At 47.2% G+C, this 12,859-nt stretch overlaps 1 protein-coding gene across 1 annotated transcript in view; it reads right to left on the bottom strand.

The window, feature by feature from the left end:
* Positions 1–12,859, bottom strand: part of LOC140904901 (cytochrome P450 2D15) — a 35,559-nt gene that overhangs the window by 21,790 nt on the left and 910 nt on the right. The window contains exons 2-5 of the mRNA XM_073327257.2: positions 11,570–11,741; positions 10,942–11,094; positions 10,481–10,641; positions 8,738–8,911 (exon numbers count right to left, since the gene is read on the bottom strand). Of these exons, the coding sequence (XP_073183358.1) occupies positions 8,738–8,911; positions 10,481–10,641; positions 10,942–11,094; positions 11,570–11,741 (660 nt within the window). The remainder of the gene's footprint in view (positions 1–8,737; positions 8,912–10,480; positions 10,642–10,941; positions 11,095–11,569; positions 11,742–12,859) is intronic.

Here is a 12,859-nt window from a genome sequence, read left to right as displayed (position 1 = left end):
TGCTCCACAGCTCAGCTTGGGCCCCTGCTTTCTCCTTAGCTCGGCCCCACTCTGTCTGCCCCAGGCAATTCCAGCCCACACGGAGGATGGGGCCCACCCTGGCCTCCTGACTCCCTGATTAGCCTGCCCGCCCTGTCATTCAGGCTGACCTGGAGCATTGGCCTCTCCCCATTGCTCCTAGGGACTGGCAGTCTCAGGGTCCTGATTCCCCATCAACCCTTCCCCCTTTTAGTACTGGGAGCTAGCAACTAAAACGCCCTCACTGAATGTTAGTAAGGGGGCAACAGTCCCCTTACACCTAGGCCAGTAAATAATGTGAAAGGGATCACACAGAATAGAGCAAATTATACTCTAACGTCTGCGGGGCCAGGACTGTGTCTACTAGTGTATCCGTACAGCACTCAGCACAGTGGGGCCTTGATCCTGCCTCGGAGCTTAGGGGGCTACCTCACTGTGAATAATGACCTCGAACTGCGTTTTGATTGGCATTTTCTCACACATGCCATATACCACTCCACTGGGAGTGAAGTGCTATTGGAACCGAGATAAATCAGAGGCAGGGAAGATAAGGTGAATTGTTAAATAACTAAGCACCGCATTTGTGAGCTGAGGTTACACTTAAACCAAGGCCTCCTTATACATCCTTTTCCATGTGCCCTTGAGTATAAGGGGGTAGGTGTATGAGGATCTCGAGATCTAATTCCACTCACCTAGTGCTTTTGCATGTGTGTGCCTACATGTTGCCTCTACTTGCACTGGAGAGCAACAGCTTTGTGCTCTTTGCTGCATGCACTCGTGTTGGGGACACTGGGGCATGGCCACTAGGTAACTCGAGGGAATGGAAGACCACGAGTGTCGAGGAAGCCCTCTCGTAGTAGGCCCAAGTGTCCTTGGCCCCCCCGCCTGAAGGCACTGGCAGCAGTTATGCTAAAAATCTGCAACAATATGTTGCAAAGTCAAACTGCCTGAAACTAAACAAGGCCAAACAAAGCAAATATAAAAAAACAATGCTGAATAAAGCAGCTTTATATATGGTTTAACAAATGGTACAAAAAACAAAAAAACTAGCTGGTAACTGAATTGGCTGGCTATATAAATACTTAGGGCAGCTTGCTATTAAATACATATGCTAAAAAAAAATGTATAAAAGCCTGTGTAACTTCCTGCTCTGGGTGCAGGATTTGAGATTCTATTCTCCCTGTACCTTCTTTGCAGCTGCAAATAAACTTTTCTGCTTCTCCATCCCGTTGTGATTATTGGGTGACGCACACCAGGCAACGAACCTTGCTGTTGTTCGCCTCTGGCACTGGGTGCCGGCAACCGCTTTTGGCGTCCCTGGGTGGGCGACGAGGCTGCTATTTAGCCTTGCCCGGACCCCTCCTGGAGGTCGAGGATTGCGGTGAGAACCGACGCCTAGCGCACACCGGTGAGTTCATTGGGGGCCTCAGAGGAGACGCGATTTGATCGACCCCGGAGGGCACAACGGTGCAACGCACTCATATAGTGGAGAAGCAGCTGTGGACGACGGTGAGGAACCGGTCCCTTGGATAAGGTAGGAACCTTTTGAAATCCGGATTGTATGCTCTGTTGGAACCTGGGGACGCCCAGAGTTACCCTGTAGGTATGGGACAGGGACAGAGCTCGGGGGTTAGGGCATGGTGTACGCCCCTAGAGTGCATTCTAGCAAACTGGAAGGTATTTGGTGCGGATCCAATGACTAAGAGTCAATTAAAACAATTCTGTACAGTTAACTGGCCTCAATATCAACTAGAGGACCAGGAGTGGTGGCCACCAGGTGGGTCAATTAATTACAACATGATCCTCCAGTTACTCCTGTTCTGTCAAAAAACAAGGAAATAAAATGAACATATGTATGCGCATTTGTTTTTGGCTTTATGTACTCAACCAGATATTTTACAGCACTGTAATCTGACTCCGACTGGTTCAGTAACAGCTAATGTTAGTCCCCAGACCCCCAACCTCACTGTAATGGCAGAGCCGGTGTCCCCTTCGGCCCCTACACTCACACCTTGTAAGTCCCCAGTGGTTGGCCTATACCCCTTAATCACCGAAACTAAAGTCGCCCGGTCTGGATCGGACAGGCGTCCGGCCACGACTATGCAAGTTTATACTCATGTGCCCTTTAATGGATTTGGCTGCTTTCAAAGCACAGGCAGGAGAGTTTTCCACCAACCCAAGCAAGTTTATTTCAGTTTTTGAGGGATGTCGTAGCAGCCACAAGCCGGACTGGGATGATTGTAACATCCTCCTGCGAACCCTGTTGTCTGAGGTTGAAAGACAACAGGTTGTGTCAAAGGCAAGGGAGGAGGCGCAGAAACGGTACGACTGGGATCGTATTAATGTCCCTGACCCAGATGCACAAGTTCCCCGAGCAGACCCCAGGTGGGATCCAAATGATCATGGGGATATGACCCGCCTTACCTCCTATAAGGAGTTGCTTTTGCATGGACTCCATCACTTGGCTGTCCGACATAATAATTGGGCAAAGCCATATAAAGTAATGCAGGATTTAAAAGAAAGCCCAGGGGCCTTTCTACAGCATATTCAGGACACGATTCAACAGAACACTAACGCAGGCAACTGATCAGGCAACTGAATCAATTATTAAGGGAATTTTTACAAGCAAAGCAGCCCCTAATATTAAAAAAAAGTTACAAAAAAAAAAGAATTTAATGGGCATGATCATGGCACAAATCTTAGAAACTGCAAACCGAGCTTATAGTCTGAGAGAGACAGAGAAGGAGAGAAAGCAAGTGAGACTGATGGTAACAGCGGTACAGGCCGGCACTAAGGGAAATGGCCGGGGAGGAAGGGGCCGTGGACACGAACGTCCGGGCTCGCAGGAGAGACAACTGGGTTGCAACCAGTGTGCCTTGTGTCGACAAGAGGGACACTGAAAAAATGAGTGCCCAAAAAGGAAAGAAAAGGGGTGTGCCTCTATGATGGCGATGGCGGAACAGGAATAGGGGTGTCAGGGGAGAGGGACCACCCTACCCCTGGAACCCCGAGTAAAGATGCGGGTGGGAAGCTCAGAAATAGATTTTTTAGTGGACTCTAGAGTGGCATGAACTGCCGTAAATCGACCCCTTCAGTTGCCAGTAGCAGATTCCCTTACCGTGGTGGGAGCCACAGGCAGAGACACCAAGTGCCCAGTGTATGCCCCAGCAGAATGCGCTTTGGGAAACCGAACTATATCCCACAAGCTGGTATACCTCCCTGAGTGTCCAACACCTCTGCTGGGACGGGATCTGCTTTGTCACCTTGGTGCCACCCTGCATTTTACTGAGGATGAAATAACCCTTACCTTACCCGCTGAGAATGCATGGATCATGACCCTTGCAGTTGAGCCCTCAGCCATGCAAGCCCCAGAATGGAGCCTGTGGGAAGACCAGGTGTACCCCCTCGTGTGGGCATCAGGGATCTCAGAAAGGCCACCCACCAGACCCCCATTACTATTCAGCTCATACCAGGGAAAGGCCCAGTGCAAGTAAAACAGTATCCAATCAAGAGGGAAGCCAAAGAAGGTTTACAAAAAACTATAAATCAATTCCTAATGTATGGTATTCTCCGGGAATGTCAGTCAGCCTGGAACACTCTCATTATACCCGTACGGAAGTCTGATGGCATGTATTGGCTGGTACAGGACCTAAGGGCAGCCAATGAACGGGTTAAGACTCTGCACCCTCTTGTCCCTAACCCGTATACCTTATTGGCTTCTACAGGGGGACAGTATACCCATTTTTCAGTCCTCGATCTGAAAGATGCTTTCTTTACCATCCCAGTTGCCACCCCGTCACAGGAGATCTTCTCCCCCACCCTCTTTGGTCAGGCTCTGGCCAGGGACCTAGAGGAGTGGGATAATAAAAAGGCCCTCCTTCTGCAGTATGTAAATGATTTGTTAACTGCCACTGTGGGCCAAACCCCCTGCCTTAAAGCCACCGTGAGCCTCCTGAATTTTATTGGACTCCGGCGATATCGGCTAGCACGAAGTACTAGTACCTCGGGTTCCACATACGGCAAGGGGAGCATCAGCTTTCAAATGAAAGGAAGGAAGCTATCTGTCAAGTTCCTACCCCAAGTAATTGTAAGCGGCTCAGGGCATTTCTGGGTATGGCAGGCTTTTGCAGAATATGGATCCCAGAGTTTGGACTATGGGCTAAACCCCTGTACGACTGTGTAAAAGGAGCAAATCATGACCCCTTCTATTGGACCCTAGAGGCTGACAGGGCATTTAAAATTTTAAAAAAACAGTTAATGGAAGCCCCGACTCTGGGCCTGCCGGATCTCTCTAAGCCGTTTCAGTTGTATGTACATAAACAAAACGGGGTGGCCCTAGAAGTGCTCACACAGCTGTGAGGAGCATGGAGACGTGGCTTATTTTTCTAAGCAACTGGATCAGGTTGCAAAGGGTTGGCCGGCATGTTTACGGGCACTTGCAGCTACTGCCCTAGTGCTTGAGGAAGCCGAAAAGCTAACATTGGGAGGGATTATGCAAATCTATACTCCCCATATGGTCCGAGCCTTACTGAATGCAAAGGGTGGGCTCTGGCTCACCCAGGCTCGGAATCAGGCTAAGCTGTTAAAGAACTCTGAAGTCACCTTACAGCCTTGCCCCTCCCTTAACCCAGCCACCCTCTTGCCAGAAACAGAGGAACAGAAACATGACTGTTCAGAGATCATAGATGTCCAGTACTCCAGCCGTCCGGATTTAAAGGATGTACCCCTCCCAAATGCAGATTATGAGTGGTACACTGATGGTAGCAGTACTGTAAAAGATGGGCAAAGGAGGGCGGGTTATGCTGTTGTGACCCTCCATGACACTGTGGAAGCTGAAGGTTTGCCTGCTGGGACCTCTGCCCAGCTTGCCGAACAAATAGCCCTGACCCGTGCACTTGAACTGTCAAAAGGAAAGCGGGTCAACATTTTTACTGATTCAAAGTATGCTTTTGGTGTGCTGCATGCTCATGCTGGCCAATGGAAGCAAAGGGGAATGCTGACAGCCCAAGGCTCCCCAGTCAAGTACGGGCCCCAAATCCTCCGGCTCCTAGAAGCCATACAACTTCCCTTGGAAGTGGCGGTGGTACACTGTAAAGCCCATCAAAGGGAAGACCAAGATGTGGCCAGAGGTAACGCCCGGGCAGATAGAGAGGCTAAGCACGCTGCCACCCTGCCATCCCCTCAGACTGAGAACGTCCATATGCATGCCCTTACCCCATCAGTAGGGGAGCTTCCAGTACTCTGGGGAGGAGAGACAGCTAACTGACAAACTCGTTCTCCAGGAAAAGGAGGGATGGCTCCATTCCTCAGAAGGGAAGGTCCTCCTACCAAAGGGCCTGATTCGGCCGGTGCTGCAAAAACTACATCAAACCACTCATGCTGGCAGGGAAGCACTTATCCAGCTAATGGCAAAATACTTTATCACTTCCGGACTCCGACCCCTGGCTGCCCAGGTACAGGCAGACTGCTTAGTCTGCCAAAAGAATAACCCCCGACCGGGACATCCTGTGCCACCAGCTGCCCTGGAACCCACTCCGGGCCCCAGACAAATGTGGCAAATAGACTTTACTGAGTTTCCCCGGACCCAAGGGTTCAAATATCTCCTTGTCATAGCGGATCGGTTCAGCGGATGGCCAGAAGCCTTCCCATGCCGTAACTGCACTGCCAGAACAGTGGCCCTCAAGTTTGTTAAGGAGATCATTCCTTGCTTTGGACTCCCCTGGTGGATGGAATCTGACAACAGGACACACTTCACGTCAAAAATCATTCAAAGCATCTCACATGCCTTACAGATCCCCTGGAAACTCCATACGCCCTGGAGACCGCAAGCCAGTGGTGTAGTGGAGCGGACCAATCAGGCCCTTAAACGGCATCTCTCAAAAGTGTACCAAGAAGCCTCACTGCGATGGCCTGATGCTTTGCCCCTCGTCCTACTCCGTATCCGCGTTCTCCCTAAGGGTCGATTAGGGCTTAGTCCCTTTGAAATTATGTTTGGAAGGGCATGGCCTATGAATGGCACCCCGGTTCTGTCAGGGGAATGGGAGCTGGGTGATGGTTTTTTTGTCTCAGTATATGTGTTCCCTGTCTGCTGTTCTCTTGTCTCTTCACAGGTATACAAGGATTCCCAGCCTCTCCCCTGGGACTCTCCCGTCCACTCCTTACAGCCCGGTGACTCTGTGCTTGTTCGTACCTGGAAAGATGAGCCTCTCCAGGAAAAGTGGAAAGGACCCTATACCGTCCTGCTGATCTCCCATACAGCGGCAAAGATCGAGGGACACAAGAACTGGATCCATCACTCTCGTCTGAAGGCAGTACCTGCCCCCTCGTCAGCAGGACAGTGGACCGTCCAACCTGCTGACTCCTCATCTAGTGACGATCTCGGGCTAAAGCTACTGTTTAAAAGACACAAATAGTGGGCACCTTAATGCTAAAATGGGCCCACCCAGGTCCTGGAGACCCTGGGTTGGGAAGACTCTGGTGATAATTAATTGGGTAACATTGTTATTCTCTGTATTGGTATTTCCAAACCGTGCATATCGGGAGCATAACTCCTTTGTTTCGCTTGCGCACCATGTTGCTACTTTAACAAATCAGACTGATTGCTGGGTGTGTGCTCCAACCCCACTGTCCCCCAGAACGGGAATGCCCCTTGACATGCTGCCCCGACCCTAGCAGAATTAGCCGCCACCAAAGAGCAGGAAAGAACGGACTCGCCGTTCTGAAACAAGACCTCTTTACAGCAAGCCACCTATCAGGACCAGGAGTATTCAGTTGCAATACTCACTGAGGGCGTATTATGTTTTACCCGAAACCAATTTAATCACTATGGGCGTCCTGTGGGAAAGAGCTCCTGTGTTATTACACAATGGGCTAATAAGTATTAAATAAAGACCAAAAAAAAAGGTCAGCTGTGTGGGTGTAATGGTTCCTCCCCTTTTAAAAAAACTCTTACAAATAATCTTACCACAGAAAAAAGGTTTAGAAATATAACTTGCCGTCCAGTTAATATCTCCAATGTAGCAAGCCAATGGTGGGTTTGTAGTAGTCTCTATGGCAAGTGTAATTTAAACAGCACAATTAGAAACACCCCCACTTGTACCCGATCAAAAAAATGGGATGCCCTCTTAGGGGCATATAAACTGTTTAAAAAAGCAGCCAAAGCAGCCTTAATTATCCCAGGAATCCCCTTAAAAAACAGTCCTTACTGGGCCCTATAGGGTCACTGTTTTGTATGTGGTCAAAAGGCTTACAAGGTGCTGCCAGCCAACGGAACAGATAGCTCTTATATAGCTCATGAAGTTCCTCATCTGTCAATAACTGCCACACTGCCCAAAGGCAAGATTAGAAATGCCCAAAATACCTCTGTTAAGTCACAAAAAAAGACCCTGCGGCGACTGACTACAGCATTAAAGGGCAATATAAAAAATCCCCTCACAACCCAGAAGCTTGTAGGGTGCTCTGTACTGAGAATAGCGCCACTGTTTACTGGGCCAGCCATGGCATGCGTAGGCCGCTATACTGTAAGGCTGCAAATGGTACTTTAAAAAATTGCCTTAAAGTTAAAAAACTTGGTTAATAATTTAGAGTCAGCAATAAAAACATTAAATAAAAAAAGGTACAGCAGCTCAGGACCTTTTCCCTCCAAAACAGGCTGGCTTTGGACTATCTCTTAGCATCCCAAGAAGGGGTTTGTGCCCTCGTCAGGCCCCAATGTTATGTATATATAAATAATAGCAATGATAAAATCTATAAAAAGGTGGTACAGCCTAAGGCCCATGCCCGAGCCAGAGCACAGGTTGCCTATACTGCCCCGAGAGCAATTGGTTGCAAACCTTGTTTTCAGGCTGGGGTTTGTCGTTTTGGCTTGGTGGTTTATTTAGCCTGTTATTAAAATTTCTTTTTTCTGTATTGCTTGTATTACTGGTATTATGCTGTGCAGTCCCATGTGTCAGGGCCCTTTTGCAAAAGTTAATAAGTCATTCTCTTCAGGGCTTTCACAAAGTGCTTATGCAAAATCCTATTGTAAAAAAATAAGTAGCCCAAGTGAAAAAACTCAGAGCCAAGGCTGTTGAGTGTTCTCAAAGGCGGGAGTTGTTGGGGACACTGGGGCATGGCCACTAGGTAACTCGAGAGAATGGAAGACCACGAGTGTCGATGATGCCCCCTCGCACTAGGCCCAAGTGTCCTTGGCCCCCCCGCCTGAAGGCACTCGCAGCAGTTATGCTAAAAATCTGCAACAATATGTTGCAAAGTCAAACTGCCTGAAACTAAACAAGGCCAAACAAAGCAAATATAAAAAAACAATGCTGAATAAAGCAGCTTTATATATGGTTTAACAAATAATACAAAAAACAAAAAAACTAGCTAGTAACTATATAAATACTTAGGGCAGCTTGCTATTAAATAAATATGCTAAAAATATATATATATAAAAACCTGTGTAACTTCCTGCTCTGTGTGCAGGATTTAAAATTCTATTCTCCCTGTACCTTCTTTGCAGCTTCAAATAAACTTTTCTGCTTCTCCACCCCATTGTGATTATTGGGTGACGCACACCGGGCAACGAACCTTGCTATTGTTCGCCTCTGGCACTGGGTGCCGGCAACACTCGGGTGAAAGGACCTGCAGGGTCCAGGTCTCAGCATAACTGACAGGTTGTTCCATCACAACCACACATATCCAAACAGCAAAATATGGATCCATGTCTGTCTCCTCCTACCTTTTCTATCTCCTCCAGAAAAGCATCAATGAAGTCTCTGGTAAAGCCTGGATCCCGGGTCTCCTTGTGCTTCTTCACAATCTCTCTTAGGATGTCAAAGCTATCAGCATAGGGTTGGAAGATGTTATGATGAGGCCCAGGAATATACAACAACCAAGGCATCATGTTCAGAATCTAGGACGGAAGAGACAGGAGAGGAAAAGCATTAGATAAGAAAGGCAGTTCTCAGATACTCGGCGGGGGAAGAAATGGAACTGGGATGGAATGTTCCCAACAGGCCAGCTCCCCGACTTCACACTGGGTAAATGTTTTGGAGCTCCCTACCTTGCTCCCTCCACCATGCAATACAATGTGTTCTGACCAACATTGTCTGCATGTAAGTTAACCATCTGACTAACTGCCCCTGTGAGTAAACACCCTCCTCAGTTCAGACTCATTCTGTTACGGGCTGTTCCTAGCCTCCCATCCACATGACAGTGGCAACAGGAGAACAGTGAAAGAATGGAGGGACAGGGGAAAGATTACTGTTGAGACTTTTCTTATTGTTTCAAGGCTCTAGGGAGATTTTAAATGTTACAAATACTGGCCCTGATGCTGCAGTCCTTACTCAGGATAAATGTCACTGACTCTTATGGGCTGGGCTCATATACCTTTTTTTTTTCTCCTGATCTATCTATTGAGTGTGATGGCCAAGGGCCTGTAAGGCGGAGTTCCCTTGAAGGGCTGGTTTTCTGGAGGAGAGGAAAGTCTCTCACTCGCCATTCCCTGATCTTGGTTGTACTAATGGGATAGTTAATTCTTTTGTAAGAATGTGTGTGTGATATAGAAGATAGTAGTAAGATCCAGTCTGAAAGTCAGCTTCTTGCAAAAATCACATAGAGCAAAGTCACTTGTGTTCCCAGTTGGGAGAAGGTGGGAGGTTCTGGATGCCTTCCTTCCCTAAAAATATTCACAGAGTTCTCTTACTGTATTGAAAAGCATTGAAGTCGGGGGTTGGTTTTGTTGTTGTTGTTGTTTTAAGTTTTAGATGTTCTGTTCAGAAAAACCCTTACAAATTAGGAAACTTCTCTAAACTATCCCAGGCCATCAGTTCATCCAAACTGGGCTGGAAATCTCCCGATAACAAGCCCTCCTTAGAATTTCCTGTACACATCTCTTGTTGACCAAGAAATACTAAGGCTATGTCTACACTACGCAGCTTTGAGCGTCACGCTAGAGGCGTGCAGTGTAGCTGCTGTTTGTCGGCGGGAGAGAGCTCTCTTGCTGACAGAAAACTTCCACCCCCAAAGAGTGGCATTAGTGTTGTTGGCAGGACACACTCCTGCTGACAAAGCGCTGTTCACACCAACGCTTGTCGTCGACAAAACTTTTGTCTTTTGGGGGATGTTTTGTTAACACCTCTGACTGACAAAAGTTTTGTCTTTCACGTGCCAGTGTAGACAAAGCCGAAGAGACCAACCTATCTCCAGGCATTTCAGCAGTCCCACTTCCTGCCCCAGCTGCCTCTAGAAAATGCAGAGGAACACAAGGGAAATAGCCATGTGCAAACCCTAGCCAGAAAGCATTTGACGGGTTTCAGGAGATTTCTGTTTTATCCAAACTGGTTCATAATCCCTGCATCAAAAGCACCACGGCACCTTTGTCTAAAACACCGTATGGAGTGTGAGCTCTTCATCCCCCTCGGACCCACCCAGGCAACCAAGAGGTTTCATCTTTACTGACAATCAGATTTTTGTGGGCTACCTGGGACATGATTCCAGCTCCTATATTGAAAGCCTCCTCTATCAGATGTAGCATCCTCAGGAATTTCTCATTGTTGTACTCAAAGCGGTTGCCAAAAGTGAGGGAGCACATCACATTGCCGACGGCACTGTTTATGAGGAAGCGTGGATTGAAAGAATGGCCTGAAAAAGATACAGGAACCAACCCAGGAAATTAGGAGGCACACCAGGATCGCAGCCTGCTGCTACATGGGGATGTACTCAACGAGACCCTCCAACACCACAGGAAGTGGGAAATGCACTGCACCTTGCTATTTAGCTGAATCCCCTCCACAGTGGCTGGATCATCTTCACATGGAAACCTCTCTTCCTCCTCCTCTAGAATTGCTCTTCCCTCCAGCTCCATGTACCCTACTCTTGAGAGCACCCCCCTTCCCTGCTTTATGACTAGAGATATGAGAGTTTCCACTCTCCCAAACATACCATCTTTAGAACTGAACGCAGAGCATAGATATCCAGCTTCCTCAGTCACGCGCTGATCCAGGGATTTCTTCCCCAGCCCAAAATTCCTCAAGGTGGAGAGTGTGAATCTCCTCAGCTCCTTCCAGCCACGGCCATACCTTGCCATCATTATCCCTGCAGGGTTTCAAAGAAATACTAGTCACATAGCCACCTGTTCCCCCCACCCCTCCCTGCTGCTTAAATAAATGGAAAAGGGTTGGTTTTGTTGTATTGATTTACTCTTTTTAGTTAATTATTTCCCCGTTAACTGTGCCACTGTACACATGGCTCATGACAGTGATACTTGTGGGGAGAAATGGGCTTGGGTCCCTTGGGAAGCTGTGTGAGCTAGAGCAATAGTTCCCAACACCGCTCCATGGGCCAGACTTCCTGGTACTTCCGGTTTTTGTGACTCTAGGGGCTGTCTGTGAAACAGGTTTTCAAATAAAGTTTATAATGCCAGATGGCCTTTGAGGCTCTTGCTGGTGGCATCCATTTTGCTGAAAAGCAGAGCCATGTTGTTTGTGCTCCCCAAGAACTGATGTGCATGGAGGAGATGGGAAATTTGCCCAGGACTATGAGAAGCTTTAACTGCTCGAGGGACACTTACCTTCACAGTTTTTTCTATAGCCCAAATGGTCAAATAAAGAAAAGGGTGGTCGATCAGCAAAGTCCTCTGATCTCTGGACTAATGCTTCCTTTACAGCTTCTAACCCATTCAGCACGACCACATTTTTCCATCCAACCTGAAGAGAGAAGATCTTTCCAAACTTCTCAGTGGGCTGTCAAGTAAGAGAGAAAAGAGAAAAAAAGAAAAACAGGATTAAAAATTAAAAACAGCTACACAGGCTGTAGCTTAAAATGAGAGACACTGTAGCATAGTCTGTGGCAAGCAGAGGGCACAGGGGCTTTGACTGCAGAGTGCTTAATCCCTGCAAGGCTGTCGACCCAAGAGGGAATATGCCCAATTCTGGTAGGAGGGATCTAGCTCAGCACCACGTTCTCATACCATGCTGTGCGGAATTGGGTGGAAAGGCAAACAGTGTCCCTCTCCCTGGCCACTTTCATTTCCCAACTGCTATTTGTCCATAAAGAACATTGTTGGGTTTCAAAGTACTGTCTCACTGCACCAATACTCAGCTGTCCATTAGCCTGGTCAAAACTCAATTTCCAGATAGCGGGAAATTTTGACATTTTGAAATTTGTTTCCAGTTAGAATCAGAATGAAAACAAATTTCCCAGACATTGAAATTTCCAAAAAAGTTCTGTTTTGGAAAGTTTTTGTTTCAAAATGTCATTTTGAAATCTGGACGTTTGGATTCTAATGCTGTTTTGTTACATGGGGCTTTTTTATTTGCATAGGATTACATTTTATCCATAACATGTCAGTGGTAATAGCGCTCTGAATAGTACTGCTACTGATGTGTTACGAAATAATATAAAAATAATTAGAAATGAAGAACTCGGAAACAAACATTTTCCAAAGTGAACACATTTTCCCTTCAAAAGGCCACCCCCGGGGAATAGTCATCAAAACCAGCATTTCTGGTCTAAAAACCGGTTCAATGAAGACATTCCCACCAGCTCTACTGTATAGCTGTGTATGGGACCCATTGCTAAAGTGCTGTAATTCTCCAATTTACACACACTTCTTGGGAGGGTGCGTCCAAGTCCTAGTTTAAGGGCCCAAATGAGGAATAAGGCACTTACATGGCTGCTTTCTCAACTATTAGAGTAGTGCAAACTAGTGTCAATGCTTTCTTTATGTTAACATTTACTTTAACAAGTATAGTGAACGATGCAAACTGGTTTACAGTTTTGATGTACATATGGTTCCATAATGTATTACTGATCAACAATTAACCACCCACCTACAGTGAGAGGGGGATGTCACAAGTTC

The sequence above is a fragment of the Lepidochelys kempii genome, chromosome 1 (genome assembly GCF_965140285.1).
Source record: "Lepidochelys kempii isolate rLepKem1 chromosome 1, rLepKem1.hap1, whole genome shotgun sequence".
Lineage (NCBI taxonomy): Eukaryota > Metazoa > Chordata > Testudines > Cheloniidae > Lepidochelys > Lepidochelys kempii.
The sequence above is the reverse complement of the archived record's forward strand: the minus strand, read 5'-3'. Positions and strand labels throughout refer to the sequence as shown.